Here is an 18,645-nt window from a genome sequence, read left to right on the forward strand (position 1 = left end):
GTGGCTTTTATCTCATTTTGGCAAAGGATCTCATGTTGCTTTCATGTTGTAACTTGTAAAGTTAAAGGGAAATAATATTTTTTGAACAAGGTTGTACATGTATAACATGTACTACTTTTTAAAAGATGGGTACGTGCAAATAAACAAGGATATACATGCATGAGTTTGCATTCTTGGGTTACAAAAGCGTACATGGAAACAAACACACACACACACACACACACACACACACACGCATGCACACACGCACACACACTTACTTTTGAGGAACACAAACTTTCGATACGGTGCAACTCTTGCAATACTTGAATTGACAAGACCTATGTCATGGTGAACCATGGGTTGCGTTCAAATGAGAGCACGAGACTATCGTAGTTGTGAAGTAGCCATAGTTTGACTTGTAACATCTTTGTTATAAGACTATTCACATCATTTGGCATATCAATCCCATCAGACCTACTTCTTGGTTGAATTAGTGGCTATCCCCTCTTTTGCTCATGATAATCATTCATTAAGGATCCAAACTTATGAATGGGTGATTTAAGCTTTAGCCTATAGGTGGAAGCTCAAAGCATTCAATGAAAAAGCTAGGGTATTGGGTGGAAAACTAATGATGTCTAACCACATGAAGGGCATACCAAATGTTGTTTTAACTTTAACACACAAAGGAGGTGTGAGTGGCTTATTTGGTATAATGACGTATCCACATGCACACATAGGAGCTCTCTCTCTCTCTCTCACACACACACACACACACACACACACATGCATGCACGCACTCTAATCTCTCTAAATTCTCTCTCCCTCTTGAAAATTTCACTGAAAAGCTAGCATAATCCTGATTTTTTCAAGAGATCTCCCCAGCTTGAGCTCGTGGATCCCTAGACTCCCCGTGTCCATCACTTTGCCCACCTGAGTTTTTCAGTGAGAGCTTGCGAAACCCGCAGGCTGAGAGATACATCATCATACATGTAACGGCCCTTGGTCCCTGACACAAATAATAATGGCAATCTCATATGTCACGACTCCTGAATAGAGTTGGAATGGATATCCGGACAACTCGAGTAGGTGAGCAAAAAAAGGAGATGGGCCTTAACTTTTTAGGAGCATGTCCAAACGAGGACTCCGAACTTCACGACGTACACAAAGAAGGGGGCCATCTTTTTTGCATTATCCAGAGGAGAGGGACTCGTTGAGCCATTTCCCGAAAAGATCTACACCGTCTCCTCTTCTTTTCTTCTTGTCTTGGCTTGTCATCGCAGCTCTTCTTCTCGTCTCCCCACCTTCTTCATCCTCTCCTTCGCCCTGATTTTTCTCTTGCTGATTCAGAAGGGAGAGCATCACTCATGGCTTAGAACGAGCGTGGCCTTTCTTTGTTCTCTCCATCTTCTTGGCCTGAGAGTGGCAGATTTGGATGGGAAATGTCAGTGCCAAGGATGGAGTTCTTGAAGAAGCAGCAGTTACCACTGCTGCATCAGCAGAAGCTAGGGCAACAGGCACTACAAACGGATCCTCTGTGCTGCAACCTTTTCATGGCGTGGCAGACATGATCTCGGATGGCCACTTAGCTTCTGCAAACGCGAATGTGGTTTCTCGATACCAGCAAATTTCTGGCCAAGCAGCAGCAGCAGCAGCAGGAGGAGGAGCCGGCGGCCGTGGAAGCTCTCCGCTGGACAACGGCGATGCCTGCATCGGACCTTCAGATTCATCATCCATTGCATCCCCACCCCCCCCTTCTATCAGCACAACGCAGGTATTTCTGCGACGTTTCCTGCATAATTAGCCTGTTAGCTTTTCGAATTCTTGTCATGGAAATGCATTATTTCCGTCTGATATGATTCTTGGCATGGCAAGGCATTCTTGAATCAGCTTCGGATATCTCTCAGACTCAGCCTAGCTTCGCTTGCCTGGTCTTCTGAAAAAGGGAAGCATCCTTGTAATTTTGGACAGTGGGTGGCCCTTTTGCATTGCTTTTTGAAGGATCTTATCTAAGGCCCCCTTCACAAAGGGAGCCAGTCCATTTGCAGGCCACCAAATGTTTTCCGAGTTCTCTGAAGAGCCCTCCAGCCTTTGAGTGGCGGCTGGATGATTTTTGATGTGCGGGATTGTCTGCTATTAGACTACCCGGCCCTTTCACTCATGTAGTTGGGCATGGCTGGGCATTACCACCACAGAAACTATGGAAGCTATCCGGATGCTTGCATGAAGCCATGGATACTTAGGGTGCCATGCTCCATGTTTGAGTTCCTTTGTGAAGCTGGGCCTTCATCATCCTTCATAACATTTGATGTAGAAGCCCTTTGATAGAAGACCACAAGTCCTTTGAGAGTGCCGGATCAGGAACCGGCATCTGTTGTGAAGCTGGCTGTAGTCCCTTGAAACAGTGCATTTAGAAGACGTCAAGTCTTTTGAAACGTACAGAAGCCTTTGACTTGTTGGTTTGAGCTTTGGGTTGTCACACCAAAAAGTGGGGTTTGAATTTTGCCAAGCACCTGGGTTCAATTGAGCAGTAGGAAAATGAATTCGTAAATAAGGGTAAATAGAACAGGAGGCCGTTTTGAAGGCGTAAAGTAGGAAGTGGAAACTCCTTACCAGAAACTGGTGCTTAAGAGATGAGAACAATTAAGGCTGTAGTTCAGTATATGGTTTGACATGGTTCTTGCATATTTTATACTTTTGATGTCAATGGCATTTTTTATCTGCATTGTTCAAAGCTCAGTGCACATGCGTTTAGCTCTTTAATTGTGATTGCAGCATGATTGCTTCATGTATGCCCTTCACATATGCTTGCAAAAACTCCTTTGCATGTGCAGCTTCCCCAGTTTCCAGTGTGCTGGGCCGATGAGCTAGGGCAACCATGGATGCACCCATCTCAGAGGAACGACTCTGAAGCACAGAATGAGAATATGATTGCTACTTTGATCGAGTGGAAGCATGATGGCTCTGATATCTCTGTGGAAGGATCCTGGGATAATTGGAGCTCAAGGTGAAGCATCCTCTTTTTGTGTAAATTCAAAAGTCTTATCTTCTCATATTCTGCTAGTTTTAAGTTGTGCAGCCCTTGGTGATTTTTTTTTTTTTTTGGTAGTTGAATCCTACTAAGCATCACTTTCTTTGTTGTTGCATGCAAACAGAATTCCATTACAAAGAGCAGGAAAAGGCTTCACCCTTGTGAAGTTTCTTCCAGAAGGAGTGTACCATTACAAGTTCCTTGTAAATGGTGAGTGGAGGCATGCACCGGATCTGCCACATATGTATGATGAAAAGGGGGAAGGCATCAATATTATTGATGTAAAGGTCAGTTTATCCATACAATGCTGTGAACCTTTTGAATAGTATGCCATTTTTGGTCTTGCATGCTCCACAGCCCTGGGTTTTTAGGAGCAAAATAGGAGGTAATGTAAAATTCAGGTGCATGATGCACAACACTTTTCCTTGAGGGCCAGATGGAGCGGATGGTCTCCCCTGGTGGGATAACGCTGAGCGAGTTCCCCTTGATAAAGTTTAACACTTAAAAACACTTTATAAAGTGGGCACATACAAAACAATAACAACGTTGAAAATGACACTAGCACTGGTGCTAGAATGGGTTGTGAGGGCAAAAAGACGAAAGGACCAGATATACAAGAGATCAGAGCAAAACAACACAGCATGAAATATGTGGGTGAATACATATATAAAGGTGAGTGCAAATATGTACAAGAGCCCTCTGATATGAAGTGACTCTGAGTAGAAAGACGAGTGCAGAAGCAGAGATAACGTTGAAGCTGAAGCACGGTCAATGACAAAGGCTCGCGTCGATGTGAGGCAAAGCACTCCGAGTGGTGGTCGGTGTTGAAGGCTCGCGTTGGTGGATGCAGAGGCACTCCGAGGTGATAGTGGTAGCGGAAAATGAGGTGATGCAGGCTTTGATGACAAGGGTGCTGCTGTACCTGAGGTGGCCGATGAAGAGCAGAGAGGGCTGCTGTCCCGAGTGATGGTGGTGGTGGTGCAAGCTCTGATGACAAGGGTGCTGCAAGACCTGAAGGGTGCAAGCTCTGGTGACATGGGTGCTGCGTACCTGAAGGGTGCTGAAGAGCAGAGAGGGCTGCCGTCCCGAGTGTCCCATGGGCTGTAGTAAAATGCAGATGATATGCTGATGTAAACACTGATGTGAGCAGGCTGAAGATAAACACTGATGTAAGCACTGAAGACAGGCTGATGTCAGCCCAGATGAAAACGCTGAGGTAAGTCTGATGGTGTGCTGAAGTAAACGCTGATGTACACCTGATTATGAAACACTGATGTAAGCTCAGATGGTGTGCTGAAGTAAACGCTGATGTAAGCCCGAGGACAGGCTGATGTAAACGATGTAAGGCTCAGATGATAAACGCTGATGTCAGTGCTGATGTAGGCTGCCAGCAGATGATAAACGCTGATGTAAGTCTCAGGACAGGCTGATGTAAACGATGTAAGGCTCAGATGATAAATGCTGATGTCAGTGCTGATGTAGGCGGCTAGCAGATGATAGCAGAGAGGCCTGCTGTCCCACGGTGGCATGTAGCAGAGAGTGGGCTGCTGTCCCGGGTAGTGGCCAGATGGTACCGGATATAACAATGAAGTGGTACATGAATGATGATAATAGGCAAGGCTATATATACTGAGGGGGGGGTGCTGGTTGGTCACCCTAAAAGGTGTAGGCCAGCAGCCAAGACAAAAAAACCCAAAATAAAATATAAAATATCTAGAAAAATCCCTTTTTTAGGGCTGGAAAAATACTATTTCTTCACACCCCCCCTCAGAGGCCAAAAAAGGGGACCATGAGAGAAGATGATGGATGCCAGGGTCCCACACAGAAACAAAGGCAGAAGGAATGTATCCCCCCTTGGGAACAAAATCTGATAAAATCCGAGAGGGCGATCGTGATGGCAAAGGTGGTGTGGATGAGTGGATGCACATGGGTTGATCGTCTCCCAAAGTAAGATCTTGAACGCAACTCTCCACTGAGTAAGAAGTCCCATTCCCTATGTGGTACAGATCAGAGTTTGGAGAAGCATCTTCTGGTGAGAAGAATCGGTCCTCTGAGAGTGCGGGTAGACGATCCATGCTGTGTGCTCTCGAGGTCTTCAATCCCTTTGCTCACGATAGCTCTGATACCATGAGAGGGAAAAAGGACAAAAGGACCAGATATACGCGATATCAAAGCAAAACAACACAGCATGAAATATGTGGGTGAATATATATATAAAGGTGAGTGCAAATATGTACAAGAGCCCTCTGATATGACTAGTGCAAATATGTACAAGAGCCCTCTGATATGACTAGTGCAGAAGCAGAGATAACGTCGAAGCTGAAGCACGGTCAATGACAAGGCTTGCGTCGATGTGAGGCAAAGCACTCCGAGTGGTGGTCGGTGTAGAAGGCTCGCGTTGGTGGATGTAGAGGCACTCCGAGGTGATAGTGGCAGTGGAAGATGAGGTGATGCGGGCTCTGATGACAAGGGTGCTGCTGTACCTGAGGTGGTCGATAGAGCAGAGAGGGCTGCCATCCCAAGTGATGGTGGTGGTGGTGCGAGCTCTGATGACAAGGGTGCTGCAAGACCTGAAGGGTGCAAGCTCTGGTAACATGTCACGTGCGTGAGCCCAGTCCAAGACGAGTCAGCCAGGGATCCATCTTAGTCGTCCGAGGTCAGGTGTGCATTGTCCTGCACAGGAGTCCAAGGTCAGGTGTGCACTGTCTTGCACATGAAACAGTGCCAGTCCGCGCTGTGAGTCTCCCTCTGGAATGATGTCGGTTGTTCTGAATGTTTGGTCTGCCACCAGATGTCAGATAGTTGTGTAGATGTAGGTATGCAACAGGTTTGGACACGGGGAAGGCTATGGGCCACCCCAAGGGGGGCCAAGCAGCCCCAGGACTTGCCCACCAGCCCAAGGAGGGGCTGGGCAGGCTGTCGGCCAGCCCAAGAGGGCTTGGCCAAGTAGCCGACTGGCTTTTGGCCCAGCCCAGCCAGTTGGCTAGCCCATAGGGCAGCCTGGACTGCAGGCGGCCAGTGCCCAGGTGCTGCCCAGCAGCCTGCGCTGGACTGGACAGCAGCCCACAAAGGCAGCCAGGACAGTCCAGTGTGAACACGTGGGATTTTTAGCATTAAGTGATATTAAAACAAGTCGTGGAGGGAAAGTGAACGAGTCGACTGCTCCTGATGGGAAGTATAAATAGTGGTAAGCAAAGGGGTGGACTTCTGAAGGTCAAGGGCAGGGATTTCCCAGCCAAGAATAGGTCCAAGATTGCTGTATTTTCTTTCAGTTTTCTCATCATTCTAATAAAACAAATACACCATCCGTGGTGGGGGCCCTACAGAGGGTAATTGGGACCCAATACTGTGTCCTCTCCATCTCTCCCTCTCTCTCTCTCTATTTTCTGCACTTCTCCTTTCAGTTGTGCGTTAATTTTCGCCACGAAAAGAGTGCTGAATTCTGAGTTTTGAAGTTACCGATTCTTCTCCGAAGCTTCCGCATATTACAGTGGTATCAGAGCCTACTTCAAGGACAAAGATTCAGCAAAGAAACCAGAATTTTTTCTCGCTCGTGTGGTTGGTTTTTAGACGCCGGTGGACTACCCCTTTCGGAGTGACTCCTGTCCCTCGAAGGACAGTTGGTTTTTAGCCTCCGAAAGCGTCCGGAAGTCTCCCACACAGATAGTGGACGGTCAGATTGCGTTCTGGAAAGGAATTGCATTTTCCTGCTGTGGCGAGCTTCGACGACGAGAGAGACCAAGAACCATGGGACCAGAGTGCACCAGGCAGCCCAGCTAGGGCCCCAGGCTTGAGTGTCACAGACATGTTCCAGCAGATGATGCGAGCAATCGCAGAACAGACAGCCAAGTTGGATGAGCAGAAGGCGCGGATCTTGGCTCTGGAGGAGCGTACCCGCTCTCCAGTGTCGCGTTTTCCATCTCCTCCTCTCTCTCCTTCCGTATCCCAGATACCAGATCCTCGACACAGTGACCCTCTCGCGGGGTCACAGCCGCAGCCAAGCTCCTTGCTTGAGTTGCAGATGCGTGCATTGGAGATCCGACAACGAGAAGACGACGCCATGCGACGCGTGGAACACGAGCGTTACCTCATAGCTTTGGACGCCAGATTGACACCGGCGGCGCCCTTGAATCATTTTCCCGAGAAAATGAACTTTAGTAAGTATAATGGTAAACTCGATCCCACAACTCTTTATTCACGGTTACATCAATTTGAAGCTTACTTTTCCCCAGTTAGGAAAACAGATACTCACAGAGTGATCTTAGCCAATTGGTATTTGGAAGGTGGGCTCATGCCCACACCAGAGCAGGTATGGCAGCTTATGTGTGGGACGAGTTTGTCCGCGACCTTAAGCAGCGGTTGCTACCGCCCCACTACTGAGCGACTCGAAGACGAGTTCAGGGGAGCGCGTCAGAACGCGCAACCAGTCCTTCAGTTTGCCAATAAAATTTCGACTTTATGTCTGCAATTAGGCTTATCTGATACGGACAAGAAAGGGCAGTTTTTGTATGGCCTGGACACGCAAATCCAATGGGAGGTGCGTATGTTTAGACCAGCCACCTTTGAGGACGCACTCTCGCTTGCGCAGAGTGCAGAAATGAAATACATGTGTGCATTGTTCTGCACAGGAGTCCAAGGTCAGGTGTGCACTGTCCTGCACATGAAACAGTGCTAGTCCGCGCTGTGAGTCTCCCTCTGGAATGATGTCGGTTGTTTTGAATGTTTGGTCTGAAACCAGATGTCATACAGCTGTGTAGATGTAGGTATGCAGCAGGTTTGGACATGGGGAAGGCTATGGGCCACCCCAAGGGGGGCCAAGCAGCCCCAGGACTTGCCCACCAGCCCAAGGAGGGGCTGGGCAGGCTGTCGGCCAGCCCAAGAGGGCTTGGCCAAGCAGCCGACTGGCTTTTGGGCCAGCCCAGCCAGTTGGCTAGCCCATAGGGCAGCCTGGACTGCAGGCGGCCAGTGCCCAGGTGCTGCCCAGCAGCCTGCGCTGGACTGGACAGCAGCCCACAAAGGCAGCTAGGACAGTCCAGTGTGAACACGTGGGATTTTTAGCATTAAGTGATATTAAAACAAGTCGTGGAGGGAAAGTGAACCAGTCGACTGCTCCTGATGGGAAGTATAAATAGTGGAGGCCACAATCCCATTCTCCATCTCATTATTTCACCAAGAGCTCAAGCAAATCAAGGGCTAGACAAGCCAAGGAAATTGCTAAGCAAAGGGGTGGACTTTTGAAGGTCAAGGGCAGGGATTTCCCAGCCAAGAATAGGTCCAAGATTGCTATATTTTCTTTCAGTTTTCTCATCGTTCTAATAAAACAAATACACCATCCGTGGTGGGAGCCCTACAGAGGGTAATTGGGACCCAATACTCTGTCCTCTTCATCTCTCCCTCTCTCTCTCTATTTTCTGCACTTCTCCTTTCAGTTGTGCGTTAATTTTCGTCGCGAAAAGAGTGCTGAATTCTGAGTTTTGAAGTTACCGATTCTTCTCCAAAGCTTCCGCATATTACATAACACGGGTGTTGCGTACCTAAAGGGTGCTGAAGGGCAGAGAGGGCTGCCGTTCTCGAGTGGTGCAAGCACTGGTGACATGGGTGCTGCGTACGTGAATGGTGCAGGCTCTGATGCCAAGGGTGTTGCGTACCTGAAGGGTGGTGAGGAGCAGAGAGGGTTGCCGTCTCCAGTGGTGCAAACTTTGGTGACACGGGTGCTGCATACCTGATATGATGTCGATGGTGAAGCTAAGCAGAGTGTGGGCTGCCGTCCCGATGTAGCAGAGAGTGGGTTGCTGTCCTGATGGTGAGAGCTGAGGCAAAAACGCTGATATGCTCTATAAATAGCAGAGGGGGCTTCTGTCCCATGGGTTGTGGTAAAACGCAGATGATATGCTGATGTAATGTCGTGCAAGGATTGCCATGGACATTCTTAGAAGATAATCCAGAAGGGGCAGCCAGAAAAAGAGCATTAGAACCAGAAGTTGGAGCATAAGGTGCAGTTTTGGCTAGTGTGGACTAGGAGAAGGGACCAGGATGACCTGTCGGCTGCAAGGAGGGTACTCTCGGCTGCATGAAGACTAGTCAGTTGGACTAGATTTGAGGCGGACTGCAGGCGCATCACATTTATGGGAAAAATGCTGGTCGGCCAGCTCTTCTATTGTCCATGAGCCTATAAATAGGCATGCTTGTTCATTGTGTTACTCATTCAACTCCTTATGAGTTGGGTCCTTAGAGTAGGACAGTTTTTGGTGTGCTACACCTTTTTTGCAAGGCAGCCTAGGGCTGTAGACTTAGTACCTTTTTGTACCATATGAATATACTGAATTTCCAGCATCTCTCTCTCTCTCTCTCTCTCTCTCTCTCTCCCTCTCTCTCTACTCTTCCTTCTGTCTGCGTTTTTGCATCAACATGTTCAAGATGGTGTTTAGGGCTGAAAGAAGACCCCCCCCCCCCCCCCCCCCCGAGCTTTCGCGAGTCACATTGGTATTAGAGCATCAGGCTCAGCAAAGCTAAACACTGATTCAGTCCCATATGATGGTGTATAGGTCCAAGGTACAGGAAAGTACACAGATACGAAGCCCAAGACAAGGAACACAAGATCGGGAAGAGCTCCTAGGAGGTTTGTTGGTGGTGTTCCACAAAGCTAGAGGGGATGGCAGTCTTGTGAGCCAGATAGGTTCTCGGGCAACGGTCCCAAGGGAGGATTATCCTCCAAGGGGTGATGTGAGAGTGCTAGACTCATTTCTCAGGAATGAAGACCACGACAGTATTCAGAGTCAGGGCAGGAATGGATTGGGGATTGGATGGAACAGATGCATAGATCTTATTCAGAGTCAGAGTGGTTTTGGAGACCGGGCTGGGTTTTCAATGAAAAGGGTTGCCAGGGATGGATGGGATGACAGAGGGACTCGGGGAACAGAATGGGATGATGACAGTCATCCAAGGAAAAAGTTGGAATCCCGTCATCAAGTCTAGCAGAGGGGGATGTCATGTGCAAGAATTGCCATGGACATTCCCAGAAGATAATCCAGAAGGGGCAATCAGAAAAAGAGCATTAGAACTAGAAGTTGGAGCATAAGGTGCTGTTTTGGCTAGTGTGGACTAGGAGAAGGGACCAGGATGACATGTCGGCTGCAAGGAGGGTACTGTTGGCTGCATGAAGACTAGTCGGCTGGAACAGATTTGAGACGGACTGTAGGCGCATCACATTTATGGGAAAAATGCCAGTCGGCTGGCCGACCAGCAGTCGGCTAGCTCTTCTATTGTCCACGAGCCTATAAATAGGCATGTTTGCTCATTGTGTTACTCAATTCAACTCCGTATGAGTTGGGTCCTTAGAGTAGGACAGTTTTTGGTGTGTTACACCTTTTTTGCAAGGCAGCCTAGGGCTGCAGATTGAGTACCTTTTTGTACCATATGAATATACTGAATTTCCAGCATCTCTCTCTCTCTCTCTCTCTCTCTCTCTCTCTCTCTCTCTCTCCTCTCCCTTCTGTCTGCGTTTTTGCATCAGCATGTTCTAGATGGTGTTTAGGGCGGAAAGCATACCCCCAGAGCTTCTGCATGTTACATTGGTATCAAATCATCAGGCTCAGCAAAGCTAAACACTGATTCAGTCCCATATGATGGTGTACAGGTCCAAGGTACAGGAAAGCACGGATACGAAGCCCAAGATAAGAAACACAAGATCGGGAAGAGCTCCGAGGAGGTTTGTTGGTGGTGTTCCACAAAGCCAGAGGGGATGGCAGTCCTGTGAGCCAGATAGGCTCTTGGGCAACGGTCCCAAGAGAGGATTATCCTCCAAGGGGTGATGTGAGAGTGCCAGACTCATTTCTCAGGAATGACAGTGTTTAGAGTCAGGGCAGGAATGGATTGGGGACTGGATGGAATAGATGCATAGATCTTATTCAGAGTCAGAGTGGTTTTGGAGACCGGGCCGGGTTTTCAGTGAAAAGGGTTGCCAGGGATGGATGGGATGATAGAGGGACTCGGGGAAGAACAGAATGGGATGATGACAGTCATCCAAGGAAAAAGTTGGAATCCCGTCATCAAGTTTAGCAGAGGGGGATGTCATGTGCAAGAATTGCCATGGACATTCTCAGAAGATAATCTAGAAGGGGCAGCTAGAAAAAGAGCATTAGAACCAGAAGTTGGAGCATAAGGTGTTGTGTTGGCTAGTGTGGACTAGGAGAAGGGACCAGGATGACCTGTCGGCTGCAAGGAGGGTAGTCAGCTGGACCAGATTTGAGGCGGACTGCAGGGGCATCACATTTATGGGAAAAATGCCAGTCGGCTGGCCGACCAGCAGTCGGCCAGCTCTTCTATTGTCCACGAGCCTCTCTCTCTCTCTCTCTCTCTCTCTCTCTCCTCTCCCTTCTGCGTTTTTGCATCAGCATGTTCTAGATGGTGTTTAGGGCTGAAAGAAGACCCCCAGAGCTTCCGTGTGTTACATGTAAGCACTGATGTGAGCCCTGATGTAAGCGCTGATGTAAGCCTGATGCTGATGTGAGGCTGAAGATAAGCGCTGATGTAAGCACTGAAGACAGGCTGATGTCAGCCCAGATGTAAACACTAAGGTAAGCCTGATAGTGTGCTGAAGTAAACGCTGATGTACACCTGATGATGAAACGCTGATGTAAGCTCAGATGGTGTGCTGAAGTAAATGCTGATGTAAGCTCAGATGGTGTGCTGTAAGCCTGAGGACAGGGTGATGTAAACGATGTAAGGCTCAGATGATAAACGCTGATGTCAGTGCTGATGTAGGCGGCCAGCTGATGATAAACGCTAATGTAAGCCCGAGGACAGGCTGATGTAAATGACGTAAGGCTCAGATGATAAACGCTGATGTCAGTGCTGATGGAAGTGGCCAGCAGATGATAGCAGAGAGGGCTGCTGTCCCACGGTGGTCTGTAGCAGAGAGTGGGCTGCTGTCCCGGGTAGTGGTCAGATGGTACCGGATATAACAATGAAGTGGTACATGAATGATGAATAATAGGCAAGGCTATATATACTGAGGGGGGGGGGGGGTGCTGGTTGGTCACCCTAAAAGGAGTAGGCCAGCAGCCAAGACAAAAATAAATATAAAATATCTAGAAAAATCCCTTTTTTAGGGCTGGAAAAATACTATTTCTTCACACGGGCCAACTCCCCCTCCCGACCCCCCTCCTCTCTCAATATAATGTATTCCTTGTATTTAATTGTACATATCTGCGGGCATCTTGTGCCAAGAATGTCAAGAATAAATGAGAATGAAGACATACCAAACAGTGGCTCGGTGTAGAAAGGTCGATGTAGACACACAGTCATGGTCACACCCTTGCCAGGCCAACCCCCCCCCCTCCCGATCCCCCTCCTCTCTCAATATAGTGTATTCCTTGTATTTAATTGTACATATCTGTGGGCATCTTGTGCCAAGCTTGTCAAGAATAAATGAGAATGAAGACATACCAAACAGTGGCTCGGTGTAGAAAGGTCGATGTAGACACACAGTCATGGTCACACCCTCGCCATATGTGAAAGAGAATGCGAAACCTACAACTTCACAAGGGACGGGGGACGGGGAAGGGAACAGGACGGGGGACGGCCGTATGTAGGGAACGGGGATGGGTGTGGGAACGGCACTTAAAAATTACTTTGTCGGTGCCACCCACTCGCCTATACGGCCAAAGCTTGCATGCCCATGGCCATGCATTGCCTCCATGAAGGGATGGGGTGTGGTTTGTCAGAATGCGCAGCGGAAGACTAACGCACGTAGGAGACGCATCACCATCGAGCACCATGAACACCCCCAACGGGCACTGCAGCATCCCTCCACCGGGCTCCCATCTCCCGGTGAGCTGCCTCCCAAAACACCGGCCGGAGGAGATGATTATAACAAGGTGCCACACTAGCCTATATATGGCTCTTCAACTTCCCATGCTTTCACTTATGGGATAATCCAAGGCACCTTCTAGCTATCCAAGCAATCATGAGTATGAGGCACAAAAGGGGGGCAAAATGTCATGTGCACAGTGCGTATCTACCGTGTGCTACACGCATGCAAGACTAGTTTCGAGGCTTGGGGAAGCCTGGAACTAGGCAGGTTGATTGACGAGCTGAGTTAGGGAAATACTAACGGGCGGGCACCCAAGTATGGACGGGCGGGCGCCCAAGTGTGGACGCTCGATGACCGGCCAAGAGCCTATAAAAGGGTGGCCAAGGTTAGTTATTGGGATATAGAGAGTCTCGCGAGTTTGTGAGAGCTCTATGGTCTTGGAGCCTGGATCTAGTGCAGACGTGCACCTGCTTTGTGCAGCCGAGGCCGACAGCAGTCTCGAGGCCCGCGAGGGCAGCTTCATGGCGGTATGGGACGTCGCGAGGAGGAGATTGGTCGGTACGTCAACCTAGTTAGCTCAGCTCGTGGCTCGGTGGGGACAGCCAAGACTGTGGACTCGCCCACGGCTGTCATGGTAGGGAGGTGAGTCAGGCCTGCATCCCCTTTCTTGTTTGTTTGTTTGTTTGTTTGCAGGATTCGAGTTTCGAACCAAGATCGATCACGAGGGGATCCGTGGGGATTTGACAGCGGTATCAGAGCATACCTCGTGAACGAGCAAGTCGGTAGGTAGAGAAGAGGAGGTCGAAGAACGGTATGTGTTAAAAAGCTTGCTGTTTTTTCTGTGCATACTGCAGATTTCAGAATAGTATTGTGTTTTCCTTCATCAAAGAAACCCATGTTGATGGGGGGGATGGTAGTTAAGTAGGGTTGATTGCTTTGCAAAGAAGAGGTCTGAATCGTTGTGCAGTTGCATGTACTGTAGTGAGAGAAAAATAGAAAAAAGCATGTTTGCTTTTCGTTGCTTTTTGGCGCACGAGAGAGAGAGAGAGAGAGTGAGAAGTGCTGGATCGCATACTCGCTGGCGAGTGGGTTTGCCGAGTTTTATTGACGTGGCAGGCGGGCAGGTGCGTAACCAGGCGGCCTAGGCCTGTAGGTAGCCAGGCGGCCAAGCCTGCCACCCCAGGCCGGCCAGGCTTGCGTAGCCAGGCGGCCAGGCAGCGCCTACGCCAGACTAGGCCAGGCTGGCGTAGCCAGCCCAGGCTGGACTAGGTATGGCCATTACGAGTTTCTCGTATTATCTTTTGGGTTAACCAATGCTCCAGCCACTTTCCAGCAAATGATGAACGATCTTTTTCGTGAACATTTGGGGAAATTTGTGGTGGTGTTCCTGGATGATATTTTGATTTATAGTCGTACTCTTAAGGATCATGTCAGACACCTCACGATTGTCTTATCTATTATAATCGACTATATGCAAAGTTAAGTAAATGTGAGTTCTTTATGACCGACATCATTTACTTGGGACACAAGATTACTAGAGATGGATTGAGCATTGTATGACCGAGTTCAGAAGGTTCTGGACTGGCCTATACCACGAACAGTGAAATAACTTCGTTCTTTTCTTGGTTTTGTTGTTTTTCTTCGGAAATCTGTACGGGAGTACTCTCAGCTCACACTACCGATGACCGACTTATTGAAAGGTCGTGGACGTAAGTCCAATCAGCCTATCACTTGGAATAATGATTTGGATATGGCCTTCAGACTTTTGAAAGATAAAGTCAAGGAAGCACCTATCTTAGCATTGCCTGATCCTAGTCAGCCTTATGTTCTTGAAACTGATGCCAGTGACTATGCTATCGGGGCTGCTTTATTTCAAGATAGTAGATCGGTTGCTTTTGAAAGTAAAAAGCTAGACGACACTCAATCTCGTTGGCCAACCCTTGAGAAGGAGCTTTATGCTGTGATTCATGCTCTCAAGGTTTGGAGACATTATTTATATGGCTCTAAGTTTGTGGTATTGACTGATCATCAGTCAATCAAGTATGTGTGTGATGCGGATGATTTGAGAGGAAGGAAAGCTCGTTGGACAGAGTTAATGCAAGATTTTGATTTTGAGATCCGTTATCGGAAAGGGTCCATGAATACTATTGCAGATGCGCTTAGTCGAATTAGAGAGGTGAATTCTTTGTCGTTCACCGAGATTTCTACCGACTTATTTCAGTCATTGAGAGGGCTTTGCAGGACTGATAGTTATTTTGGTCCATTTTGGTAGAAGATCCAGGACGGGACCTCATTGATTGACCAAGACTCGATGACTGAGCAGTCTACTATTCAAGCTGCAGAAGGCCTGTGGATGATTCGGAATGGTTTGCTATTCCGTAATGACGAAATTTGTGTACCACAGATCCCGGACATTAGGTCTAAGATTCTTAAGGAGTGTCACGACGCCCCTTCTGCTGGACACCCTGGGATACACAAGACATTATCATTAGTGAAACACACTTTTTATTGGTCAAAGATAAAAGGGTATGTAGAAGATTATGTTCTCAAGTGTCAAATTTGTCAGGCAAATAAAACTGAACGCTTTAGACAGGCTGGGTTGTTGCATCCTTTGCAAATCCCAGGTAATAAATGGGAAAGTATTTCCATGGATTTTATTACCGGATTGCCAAGAACACATCAAGGCCATGATTCTATTTGGGTTGTGGTAGATCGCTTGACAAAAATGGCTAGATTTTTACCGACCCGGAAGACTATTACAGCTACGCAATTAGCTCGGCAGTTTATCGAGCAATTGTTTAGACTGTACGGGTTACCGCAGGACATAGTCAGTGATAGGGACTCTTTACGAGTGATTTTTGGAAACTTGTTTTTGAGAAGTTGGAAACAACTTTGAATTTGAGTTCCTCTGATCATCCTCAATCTGATGGCCAGACTGAAAGAGTGAATCAGATTTTGGAGGATATGCTTCGAGCATATGTATCCAGAAGACCGAGTTCATGGGAGGATTATCTTCCTATGTTAGAAAATGCATATAACAGTACTAGGCATACGAGTACAGGGTTTAGTCCTTTCATGCTTATGTATGGTTTTCAACCTAGATCATCTGTTACAGTAGGATTCTCAGGACTTCAGCATGATGCAGCACGTAATTTTTTGCAAGATATGCAGGAAATGTTACAAGTTGCAAAGGAATCTATTAGAAGTGCTCAAGACCGAGACAGGTTTTATTCTAATAGACATTGTTCACCTAGAGAGTTCTCTGAAGGAACGATAGTGTATTTGCGAGTTCGAAAGATTTCGAGACTTTACGGACAGGTAGATCTCCGAAATTATCCCCTAGATACTGTGGACCATTTCGTGTTACACGACGGATTGGTTCAGTTGCATATGAATTGGATTTGCCTTCTCATGTGAAAGTTCATCCTGTATTTCATGTCAGTAGACTTAAGGAAGTACTGGGTGGAGCAGATCAGTTAGTTACTCCTCAAGAAATTATAGATGTCGAGGACTTGACATTTGTTCCGCACGAACTTGAAAAGATTCTTGGATTTCGTGAACGAAGATTGCGTAATACGCTTATCACGGAATACAAGATCAAGTGGAAGGATCGTGTTGAGGAGGACGCTACATGGGAGACATTGACTACTCTTCAGAGAGATTACCCTGGCTTTTTAGTGAGCTCAGGAGTGAGCTCTTAGAGGAAGGGCAGTATGTCATGTGCACAGTGCGTATCTACCGTGTGCTACACGCATGCAAGACTAGTTTCGAGGCTTGGGGAAGCTTGGAGCGGGCACCCAAGTATGGACGGGCGAGCGCCCAAGTGTGGACGCTTGATGACCGGCCAAGAGCCTATAAAAGGGTGGCCAAGGTTAGTTATTGGGATATAGAGAGTCTCGCGAGTTTGTGAGAGCTCTATGGTCTTGGAGCCTGGATCTAGTGCAGACGTGCACCTGCTTTGTGCTTCCGAGGCCGACAGCAGTCTCGAGGCCCGCGAGGGCAGCTTCGTGGCGGTATGGGACGTCGCGAGGAGGAGATTGGTCGGTACGTCAACCTAGTTAGCTCAGCTCGTGGCTCGTTTGGGACAGCCAAGACTGTGGGCTCGCCCACGGCTGTCATGGTAGGGAGGTGAGTCAGGCCTGCACCCCCGTTCTTGTTTGTTTGTTCGTTTGTTTGCAGGATTCGAGTTTCGAACCAAGATCGATAACGAGGGGATCCGTGGGGATTTGACACAGAAGAAGAGGTTGCAGAAAGGTAGGGCTGCACAGAAGCGAAAAGGCCCTGCATAAGATTGTCTGTGGAATTAAGCGAGATGTGATATAATTAGATTTACTTCCCTCAAAAAGAAGTGGCCTAGGTCTAAGTCAAATAAAAGATCTCTCTCTCTCTCTCTCTCTCTCTCTCTCACACACACACACACACACACACAGAGCTTGACTTTTGAATTGGGTCATGCTTTATTTTCAAGGATCTAAGAGTGAAAGTGCAAGATAAGGCTTAAATTATCATGCTTGGATTACGTAAGGCAGCAAACTATACAAAGAGCCCTCGAGCTTTGTAGTGTACAAGTTTTAATTGTATCTTTCTGTTTGCAGGTTTATGTGCCAGAGAACCTTGATGGTGTTGCGGAGTTTGAGGCTCCAGGGTCACCTGAATCGAGCTATGATAGCCCTTTTCCTGGTCCAGAAGAATACAGCAAGGATCCACCATTGCTGCCTTCTCAGCTGCACTACAATAGTGAGCTTGAATGCTTACCACAACACCCAAGTTCAACACTCAACTCAAATGCTGGCTGTACAAACTCTTCGACGAGACCACATCATGTGATCCTAAACCATCTTTTTGTTGAGACCAGAAAAGCTGCATCCAGCCCAGTACTCACCCTTGGCTTCACCCAACGATTCCGTAGCAAGTATGTCACTGTTATCCTGCACAAACCTCTGAAGAGATGAATTCCAGCTGCAACAAGAGCCATGCTACTATGATGGCAAGTATGGGGAAAATTTGGTTCCAACTTGTAAAGTAACCAGAGTGCTTGGCACAGAAGTCATGCATTTTCAAGGACTGGATTCTGTTCTTGTGACACCCACAAACTTCTCTAACCCACTGTCCTGGGAAATTTTGAACAAAAAAGCCTTTGCGAATCATATAATAATGTTAAAGAGAAACTCAAACATGAAACATTGCTTCAATAATTTTGTTGGTAAGAGTCCCAAATGGAAGCAATCTTACATGAATAGTCTCTCAATAGTCTTTCTTCTGTAGAAAATAAGAGGTGTTTCTCTATAAGGTGGCCTACCTTTGCTATGATGGTCTTTTGTTGAGGAATGGAGGTTGCCTCGAGGTTACTAAAAAAAATATGGTAATGTATGTGATGGAATGGTGGGTCTAGTAGCAGCCATGTTCGTAGATTTTTGGAGCATCCAATCCATCAAATAATCGTGTAAGAACTTTGATAATGCACTTAAAAAAAATGAGAACTCTAATATAAACACCAAGTGTATTATGAAGTACTATTTCCTTTCTATCCATAAAATTCTAGCTGAGTTATCCAGAACATAGCCGTATATAAAAATGCTATGTAACCGAAATTTTAGAGGAGGTCGTGTGGGTGTTCTTAAGAAAGATCAGAAAATCCAAATAAAGATTTGTTATTGTTTTAAAATTAAAATATCATTAAAAACACACATTATTCTTGGAGACCAAGTGGGCCGCTGTGTTTTGGAGAGAGAAAGAAAGTCATATTAATGTCCGCGGAATGCCTTGAAGGCATATGGGACCAAAAGACATGACATCACAATCATTACAATCCACTTCGGGG

General features: G+C 47.3%; 1 protein-coding gene across 1 annotated transcript; it reads left to right on the forward strand.

The window, feature by feature from the left end:
• The first annotated feature begins 1,200 nt into the window (after positions 1-1,200).
• On the forward strand, positions 1,201-18,019 carry LOC147631473 (SNF1-related protein kinase regulatory subunit beta-2-like). Its single transcript, XM_086809871.1, has 4 exons — positions 1,201-1,753; positions 2,814-2,986; positions 3,135-3,297; positions 17,420-18,019. Exons 1-4 carry the CDS (start codon positions 1,415-1,417, stop codon positions 17,774-17,776), a joined length of 1,032 nt encoding a protein of 343 aa, XP_086665997.1. The 5' UTR covers positions 1,201-1,414; the 3' UTR covers positions 17,777-18,019.
• Positions 18,020-18,645: the final 626 nt, after the last annotated feature.

Source organism: Cibotium barometz, chromosome 15, assembly GCF_041138505.1.
Source record: "Cibotium barometz isolate CiBa-2024 chromosome 15, ASM4113850v1, whole genome shotgun sequence".
Taxonomy (NCBI): domain Eukaryota; kingdom Viridiplantae; phylum Streptophyta; class Polypodiopsida; order Cyatheales; family Cibotiaceae; genus Cibotium; species Cibotium barometz.

Excerpts from the sequence above, each read along its gene's own strand:
- LOC147631473 (XM_086809871.1), top strand. The coding sequence starts at position 1,415 with ATGGGAAATGTCAGTGCCAAGGATGGAGTTCTTGAAGAAGCAGCAGTT. Across the intron at positions 1,754-2,813 it reads CTTCTATCAGCACAACGCAG|CTTCCCCAGTTTCCAGTGTG; the intron begins GTATTTCTGCGA and ends TTGCATGTGCAG. Across the intron at positions 3,298-17,419 it reads TCAATATTATTGATGTAAAG|GTTTATGTGCCAGAGAACCT; the intron begins GTCAGTTTATCC and ends TTCTGTTTGCAG.